This window comes from Vigna umbellata, chromosome 5, assembly GCF_029865625.1.
Source record: "Vigna umbellata cultivar VRB3 chromosome 5, Vumbellata_1.0, whole genome shotgun sequence".
NCBI lineage: Eukaryota > Viridiplantae > Streptophyta > Magnoliopsida > Fabales > Fabaceae > Vigna > Vigna umbellata.
The window spans coordinates 31323590-31333002 of record NC_142169.1 but is presented as its reverse complement, the minus strand read 5'-3'; the positions used below and the strand labels follow the sequence as shown (position 1 = coordinate 31333002).

General features: G+C 31.2%; 1 protein-coding gene across 2 annotated transcripts; it reads left to right on the top strand.

The window, feature by feature from the left end:
- The first annotated feature begins 643 nt into the window (after positions 1-643).
- Positions 644-4985, top strand: NDT1 (NAD+ transporter 1). Of its 2 annotated transcripts, XM_047318641.2 has the most exons (10): positions 644-966; positions 1072-1167; positions 1428-1534; positions 2494-2542; positions 2723-2832; positions 3380-3474; positions 3570-3658; positions 3737-3831; positions 4199-4450; positions 4529-4985. In XM_047318641.2, exons 1-9 carry the CDS (start codon positions 876-878, stop codon positions 4433-4435), a joined length of 969 nt encoding a protein of 322 aa, XP_047174597.1. In that variant the 5' UTR covers positions 644-875; the 3' UTR covers positions 4436-4450; positions 4529-4985. The 2 variants fall into 2 exon arrangements, with proteins under 2 accessions (XP_047174597.1, XP_047174589.1); XM_047318633.2 differs by having other exon boundaries at positions 4199-4985.
- The last annotated feature ends 4428 nt before the right edge of the window (positions 4986-9413 follow it).

Below are 9413 nucleotides of genomic sequence, written 5' to 3'. Positions count from 1 at the left end.
ATGAAAAACAACTTTTAAATAAAAAAATAAGTGTTTTTTAATATTTGTCATTTTTTGTTTTTAAGAGATAGAGGCTGAATCTGTTCCTATCTAACGCCCAGTTATTATTATTATTTTTATTTCAGTAAAAGTATGATGCTTTGTAGTATTTAATATTGTTTCTAATATTAGAATAGCGCCCCATGTATTCTTCATGGATCAATCAAAAAGATTATAAAGTACTGGAGAGAAAGTCGAAGAAAAAAAACACGATTAATAATAATATTGAAAATTTAAATCACACTTTTACAATTTTTAAATAACTAAAAAAGAGAAAATAAAGCTAATTTTATATTCTAAATTCAAATACTTAATTTCATTGATAAACGCTAACCTTATTTAATGATAATAATTGATGTTATTTAAATATTATGAAATAAATAGAGGAGAATATTACTGTAAATCCTATATTTTTTTAAATTTATTTATAAATGAATAAATATTCTTCTCCAAAAACTGGTTAAACTCTCCTTAGAATTAATAAGATGATAAATCGATTAATTATAACCATTAATAAATAAAGTTTGGAATACTTAGAAACGGGACCCACTAAAGCGAACATGAGTGTGTGAGAGAGAGAAGTATTTGTTGTTTGGGATTGATGTTGTGGTAGAGGAAGGATTACACGCACCATATAGAAGGAGCCGTTTTTGACTAGTGCTCTTGGATCTGATCCAAACCCTAATCTAATCCCAAAACTTTAGTATCGATTAATCGAGCGAGAGACTGTGTCTTTCCCCTGTGCCCTAACTCTCAGGCCATGCGACTACCCTGTTCTTCCGCCACCGCCCTCTCCAGAGAGGATTCCTTTTTCATTTTCGCCACTTTCTCCCTCGATGTCGCCGCCAATGTCTGCCGACACCCACGCCGCTAATCATATAAATCCCAAGGGCCTCCTCTGCAATGCCGCCGCCGGTGCTTCGGCCGGTATCCCTCAATTATATTCTTCTTATCGCTGTTTCTTTTTTCAATTTTCCATTTTTCTGAATTCGATTTGTAATTGTTTGTTTTCATGTACATAATTTGGTGCAGGGGTTATTGCTGCTACATTTGTGTGTCCTTTAGATGTCATCAAAACTAGGTTTCAGGTTCATGGTGTCCCGCAAATCACCAATGGAAGTGTTAGAGGTATAACCGCAAGCCTTTCTCTTGCCCTTTTTGTATCTGTTCGATTTTTTTAACTCGGGTATATAAATGAGATATCGAGGAAGGTTTGTCTGTCCTGTATGTAGCTTGTCATTCAAAAAGGGTTGTTGCTATCATTTTTAGATTTCAGTTTGTTAATAGTATTATATGAAGGATGAATCAACTGTGGAAAATTTTCCCACCGGTTTAACTACTGAAACTGAATATTGCGACTTTAGCTTATGAGTGTTGCTTGTCCGCAGGCAGCATAATAGTTGCTAGCTTGGAGCAAATTTTTCGGAAGGAGGGGTTACGTGGAATGTATCGAGGGCTTGCGCCCACTGTGCTGGCTTTACTTCCAAATTGGGCGGTGAGTCGTTTCTCCATGTCTGTGTTCTTTTTGAATGTATTATTTTTTATTTATGGAGTAAACAACAAATAGAATCTTGACAGATTCATTAACTTTCATGTCCAAGATTTGTAACTGCTCTTTTAAATTATAGCCATCGATTTGGTAACCGAATGTACTATAGTAATTAATGCCTACCTTGCTCCTGTGGAAGGTTGACATAAACGAGGATCATATCTCTGACAAGCAGGGGTATGAAGTCATTCGTGAGAAACGTTAATACTCACTGAACTGAGTTAAAATTCTGTATTTCATGGTTGGTTGTCAGATTTGATTTTGATTGACTTAATTTTCTTACACTGGAGTACAAGATCATTGTGCCCTTGACCTCATATCAACCAACCTCCATTTTTATGGCTTGTTCAGGGTGACTTACAGGGCTGCACACTTCTATGCAAATGAGAATTAGTGTGTTAAAATTATAATTTTTATTGGAAAAGGAATTGAATAGACAATCGCAGAAGACAAAAAAAAAACTTATAATGAGGAAAAACAAAGTGAAGGTGAACAGAACATATCAAAACAATAAAACAGCTTCCGCTTTCATTCAAAGAAACTCCTCCGAATGCTTCATTATCATCATACCATGTGGACTCAAGTATTCATATTGCATTGTTTTTAAAATAAATAAAGTGCACAAAGCCACTCAAATAAATTATAGAATGACCCCTGTATATTGAACACAGATGGGGACTGAATAGTGAACTTTAATTCTCGACTAAAAATGAAACTATTTGACCAGTTACTTAGTGATTCTTGACAGCTGACACAAAATGCCCTGAGAATTACTCTTAAAGCAAAGTTAGTTAATTTTTTAATGATTCATTTTAGTGTTCTGGTAGAAAGTTTTAGTTTGTTCACAACTTTTTAGTTGCAGAAAACTGATGGTGTTCTAATTGTATCAATTTATGAACCTGCAGGTTTATTTTAGTACATATGAGCATCTTAAGAGCCTTCTCCATGGTGATGGTTAGTCCGTTAGTTATTATTTTCTGTCTATCTAAATAAGGGATTGTTGGAAGCATTATTCTTTTTTGTGATAATTAATCCACTTATTAACCTCTATTTTTATGTTGTCAACTTTCTGAGTCACCCCGCTTCCCCCATTATTTAGATTCTGAATTATAATAGCTATGCTAATGTATGCAGATGAAAGCCATCATCTTTCAATTGGGTCTAATATGATAGCTGCTTCTGGTGCTGGAGCTGCAACTACCATGTTCACAAATCCCCTCTGGGTTGTCAAGACTAGACTCCAAGTGTGTTTCTTCATTTCAACCTAAATTTAGGCTGATATATTTGATTGTGCTAGCTACATCTCACATAAAATTGGTGTAATGCAGAGTGATACATGTAATTAGAAATTTGTTGGAGAGTATAAAACTCATTTGATTGTCTAATTTGTTGTTGTTATCATGGAATTTGATATTTCAGTTTTTGTTTCCATTATTTGGGAATTTTGTGGTAACTAGCAAAGAGGGAAATAAATTAGGCCTTGTTTTCCTTTCTGGATGTCCTATGTGCAAGGTGAGATCATGGTTCATGACACAACCCCTACTTCATGGATTGGGAGCATATTGAACTCAGAAAACAGCTACTTACAATGTTTTTGCTGTGGGCAAATAGTGCTATCCTTGTAGGACAAAGGGTTTATGAATATTACTAAAAGCATTGCATTGCCATTCCTCATATTAGTATGATGAACATGAACTTCGTCTTGCACCAAACCATAGAGACAATAGAACTACTTATTATCATTTCATTTTGTGTATTCTGCACTATAAGTTTTCGATCCTTTTTATGCAGACCCAAGGAATGAGATCTGGTGTTGTGCCATACAGGGGCACACTATCCGCATTAAGGAGAATTGCACATGAGGAGGGCATTCGGGGCCTGTACAGGTTGGTGTTGTTTAACACAAATGCAACATGATGGTCAATGCATTTGGAAAAATAATGAATGATGTAACGACTTATACTTTTTTTTCCTTAAACAGTGGACTTGTACCTGCTCTGGCTGGTATCAGTCATGTTGCCATTCAATTTCCTACATACGAGACGATAAAATTTTATCTCGCAAATCAAGGTAATTTCATGTCCACAGCTTTCTGTGAACTCTTGAAAGTTTTGGCAGTTAATTAATGTTTTAACTATTTTGTATCAGATGACGCAGCAATGGATAAACTTGGTGCACGTGATGTTGCAATTGCATCATCCGTTTCCAAAATTTTTGCTTCCACATTAACTTATCCTCATGAGGTATGTTGGTGAATGATTGAATTTGAAGGTAGTTCAGTTCAGGTTATTTGTCCCCATAGGGTACTCGTACCGTACCTTTGGTCTTATGAATGAGTCAGCTCGCCCACCGTCTGATGAAAAAATGATTTAGAATCTATTATCCGTGTTTAATAAATCTTCCAAGAATAATATTATGTTGGACTATTTCTTGAATAGTTTGAGCTCACACTTCGCTCTTTTGTTGCTAAATTTGAAACTGCAAGCCCTTGTAGAATTGGGGTGGAATTTTAGGAATATATATATATATATATACATATTTTTTTTATTTTTTTTGCATTTCTGTTCTTTGAGGAGATGAACATTAGAAAATTTTGTATTTTGTTTGCAGGTCGTACGTTCCAGACTTCAAGAACAAGGGCATCATTCAGAGAAACGGTACTCTGGTGTGATTGACTGTATTAGAAAGGTTTTTCAACAAGAAGGTCTATCGGGTTTTTACCGAGGTTGTGCCACGAACCTTCTGAGGACAACGCCAGCTGCTGTAATCACATTCACCAGCTTTGAAATGATACACCGATTTCTTGTTTCTCTTTTTCCCTCTGATCCACAACCTCATATTTTGTGACAATTGGTCTAGGAGGTAATCTGTCTTCTGTAGCGGTTAGATTACAAAGCATAAGCTTAGTCCAGCTGAGTAACATATCTCTTGGCGATGCAGATATCATTCTTTGTGACTTAGAGGTTTATATATGATAGAGCCCTCATTTTCCAATCACAATTGAGCCCGGTTTCCCTGGTCAAACTTGTGCAAAGTCATTGTAGGGAGACTGAGGAAGAATTATAATTTTGAGTGATGACGACGATAAAGAAGATAAAGTGGAACTTATTTGATTTTGAAACAGCTGAATAATATCCTATAGTATCTAGCACGATATGTTGCCTCACATATCCGGCGGATCTGGATTTTCTTTACTTATGAGAATCATGCAATTAGCGAATCAAAATTGCTGGATGGAAGACATGAGAAATACATTTAAGAGAGCCATCGGGTATTTATTTAGCAATTTCGTTTCCTTTACTGGTCGAATTCATGATTGCTGCAGAACTGGTTCCTCTCAATCATTTTGGTGTTGACAAACAGCTAAAAAAATGTATTGGGGCTATAATTTATGGTTTGCGTTGTGTATAAGTAAATTTTCAAGTGAAGACAGCTTCAACGACCAAAAAAGGCGCATAACTTTGAACCATTCCTAAATAATTCTTCATGTAACTTGCATAATGAGGGAACAAAACAATGTTTGTGACGCTGTATTGACTTTGGAATTAAGATATTCCTGGTATCTCACCGTGTTCTAAGTTTTTTTCATTTTTCAAAATTTGGCTGTCATTTAATTCTTTTGATATTTATATAGTAATCACAATTTTATTTTAATATTGCCTTAACAAATATTCAGATTAATATAATATTTTACTATTAGTGATAAACCAACTACGAGATTGCGAAATATTAGTCACAATTGCATAAATTATAGGCCAATTGATGGGAGAAACAACTTAATTATTTATGCAAAAAAGTGTAGTAAAAAGAAATATATTCACTTGCTTAGTTTTTTTAATGTCTAATAAAATCTTAAATGAATGATAAAATGAAATGGATGGATACTAAGTTGTTCTTCAACCTAATTGGTTTCTAACTTATAATGCAGTGATAATTATTGAGCAATATTCTCACCCACTGGTTTGCTTTATTACTAATAAGAAAATAATTTAGATTAACAGTAACATTTGTTTAAGATATTAGAGTATAATTGTAATTATTGGATTAAAAAAAGTAAATTTCAATCGATTTGAAAAATCATTGAAAACATTTAAGCTACACTAAGTTGGACGCAGTAAATGATAAGGGAAGCAGTACATTTGTGCTACATTTGTACTAATACCTAATTAAAGTTTACGATCGTGATATTTTGATAATAAAAAAAGCTATATAATAATTAATATATTAATATTTTATTAATATTTTTTAACTTAAATTTCTAATATATATTATTATATTATTAGAATAAGTAATAAAGCGATTTTTTTTTAAGAAATTAAAGTATCACTTTTTTTTTGCAAAGTTTAGTGTTTTCTTTATTTCACATTTATAGACAAAAGTTCACATCTATTAAGTGTAAATCTTGAAGTTAATGACCATATTAACTTCTACGTGAAAGGTGAAATGAATTGTCTGATTTATAATTAAATTGATACAGGAATAGCGCTACTTAATTAGGTCAGTCTCGTGTTATATGTTTTGATGGACTATCTTAAAAATTTGTGTTGGTAAGTTTAATTTTTATTTTAAACAAGTTAAACAAAAATTGCCTGACAGACCTTATATTGGACAAATATATTATTTTTTACCCGCATTAAAGATAATATATGTATATAATAATTTTAAATGAAGGATTGAAAGTAAAATATGTATTATTATTTTTCAATGAAACTAATTTTAATTTTAAACATAGTAACTTAATATATAAATTATAATTTATGTACATGTTTTAATAAATTTTTTTGATACTCTTATTATAATATGGCCTAATTTCATTGAAGTTACAAATGTTTTAATACGATCTGACTAATTTGATGGACTTTTGATATCATTATTATAGCCAGCTAAGTCCATTTTGCATACCCAAACATGCAATGAATGCTTAAGCTTGAGTTGAATGCAGATTGCCGTATTAATTAATAACACCATGTGAATATATAAATGAATTATTAGTTAAGTTAGTTCACAATTAAATATTAGTAGGAAGTGAAAATCCTAAGTTAACGAATGGCTAATACGCTAGCTGATTAAAATAATGTTTGGTAAAACTGACTAGTACATTCAATTGTCTCTAAGTGTAAAATGATATAAGGAAATACGAAAAAGAAATACTAGTAATAAATTTAAGAGTTTATAAGCTCAGATAATATTTTTAAAATGAAATTAAAACGTTGCAAGAGGCTGCTACATAGTGATAATATAAAATATTTTTATTATTGATTATAACTTTTTGTGCATCGTAAATTTATTAACTTTATATAGTGATTATAGTAAAATACTTTATTGTTAGGAAAGTAATAAAAAGGAAAGAAAGTGAATAATTGAAATGATAGTTTGGTTTGTTGGTATAATAGATAAGATAGGAAAAAGAAAAGAAAAAATCCATTGACGATGCATAATCCAAAATAAAGAAAAGACTATTAATAACTTTATTTGTATGTGATCTAATTATGGAAAATATAATGAACTATTGAAGTTCAACAATTGATTAAGTATAAAATTAAAAGTTTAATTATGTGTTCATTTAGTTAGATATTACAACTATAAGTTCAATAAATTTTACACTTCATGAACATAAAATCCTTTGATACGTTATAACAACATTTAATATAAAATGAATAAGGAATAAGCAATTGAAGTGCATTCTTCAAATGAAAATATTCATATCCAATGATTTCAAGAATAAATACAATATACAATGTTATTATACCAAATTCAAGAGGAGATATATATATAACTAAAAGGACCCAACTTAAGTATTTTTAGCAACCATTAACATATTTCCTATGTATGCATGAAGTGAATATCTTGTCCAAGATAAATAATATTATTACTTCTTGTTGAAATATATATATATATATATATATATATATATATATATATATATATATATATATATATATATATATATATATATATATATTATATCATTAAGAATTTAAGACGAGTTAAGAGTTTTATATTAAGTAAAAGTTAATAGAATAATTATTACATAAATAGAAAATTTTATAAATTTATTGCCTTACAATTTTTTATTAAAAGTAGTATATATAAACTTTATTTATGAGATCGAGTATTCGTGTATTTCTTTTTGAGGAAAATGTATATATATAATTTGATTCTGTTAAAAAGAAAAGGAATAGCCCTGGTAGGACTGAAATATAGAGTTGAGTGAAATAAAGTTATTAAAGAAAGAATATGCAGATTGATTGTGAGAGGTTTTAGGCAAAGCTAAGTTGTCAAAATCAAAGGACCAAACAAAAGGGAGGTTTATCTCTAGCAAGAAAACACGTCTCCATCAGATTCCTAATTCCTTGCGAAGCATCCTATCTTTTCCACTGTCTCAAAATACCTTTTCGGATTTACCCTTTGTTTATCATAATAATGTCAATTAACTTATGCAAATTCAGGTAATGATGACCCATAATTAGACAACTCAGTGCCCAATATAAAGCACGATAGTATAACTTAGCATCAAGATTCAAGATTAAGCATGCATTAGCCTTCGCTCCTTCGGATTCCATTCCTTTCTCTTCTTTTATTCCACCACATCATTTCTTATCACCACCACTCACTCTTATCAAATATTTATTTATATACTATCAGTAATATTATTAAGAAATAAATCTATTTCAATTTTCACATATTTACAATACTTTTAATAAATATTTACGAAATTACTATCTAAGTAATCATTAATTATGATACGATGAAAAGTTTGTACTAGTTAAATCTTAGGGAGTTAGCAATATGAAACAATGTAAGATGAGAAGTACAAAGAGTAGTACATTGGAAAAAGCTGATGAAGTTGGGTCAATGGTACAAGACAGTAATTTCTGAAAAATAATAATTTTCTTTTAAGTCTTAGTATAAATTTTTATGTGTTATTTTAAGTCACATCAAAACTGCCGAATGCTCACGTAAATATAGAAAAGTCATCGGAGTTATTAAAAATAAATGTCTTTAAATTGGTGACGGAAGATGCGTCAACCATTTAAAAATATCAGTAAATGAAATTCTACTCTTCTTCTGAACAAAATAACTAATACTTTTTTATTTATTTCTTTTATCCTTAACAACTAAATCCTAAATCTTGACATCTATGTATCAAAGTATTGGACACAATCACAATCATCACTGTGTATCAGAGAGCTGCGTCGATATCAATCCAATCGTCAGTATTTTTTCTATTTTTTTACTCTTCTGATAATATTATCGGACAGTTTGTATAAACACTCATCGTGCGCTATTTTATTCGACCATTCATCCTTCCACTGAGGTGAGTAACAACTATGTACCGTATGGATCGGGCGGTCCAGAGAATAGCGCCGACATCCACCTAACCGGACGGTTGCACAATATCGACTGATAGGTGAATTGGGTTATTAATACTAGGATTAAAGTAAATAGTGATTAGAGCCATTTGGACTAGAATTTGAGCGTGATTAACTTTTCACTAATTCCAAACCTATGATGAAAACTATAAATACAGGTCAGAGGTAAGTGGTGGATAGGTTGCATTCACTACATATTTATTACTGTTCTATTGAATTGTCGAACGGTTTGAGTACTAACTTTGGCATGGGAAGATCTTTGACAGATTTCCTCCCAGACGGAAGAGCAAGATAACGGAGCTTAGAGTGTGACTGGATAATAAGAAGACAAATTATGAAAAAGTTTTGTAAGTGAGCTCCAATATCCGAAACAATCACTTTAAATTCATATGAAAACTTTCAATACTTTCTAATAATTTGCTAGGTTTTTTTTTTCTTTTTCAGAAAATCTT

What these genes read in the sequence shown, in the direction of transcription:
- NDT1 (XM_047318641.2), top strand. Translation starts at nt 876, where the DNA reads ATGTCGCCGCCAATGTCTGCCGACACCCACGCCGCTAATCATATAAAT. An exon ending in GAGCCTTCTCCATGGTGATG is followed by an intron (nt 2,543 to 2,722) that starts GTTAGTCCGTTA and finishes TAATGTATGCAG; the next exon opens with ATGAAAGCCATCATCTTTCA. An exon ending in ATTTTATCTCGCAAATCAAG is followed by an intron (nt 3,659 to 3,736) that starts GTAATTTCATGT and finishes ATTTTGTATCAG; the next exon opens with ATGACGCAGCAATGGATAAA.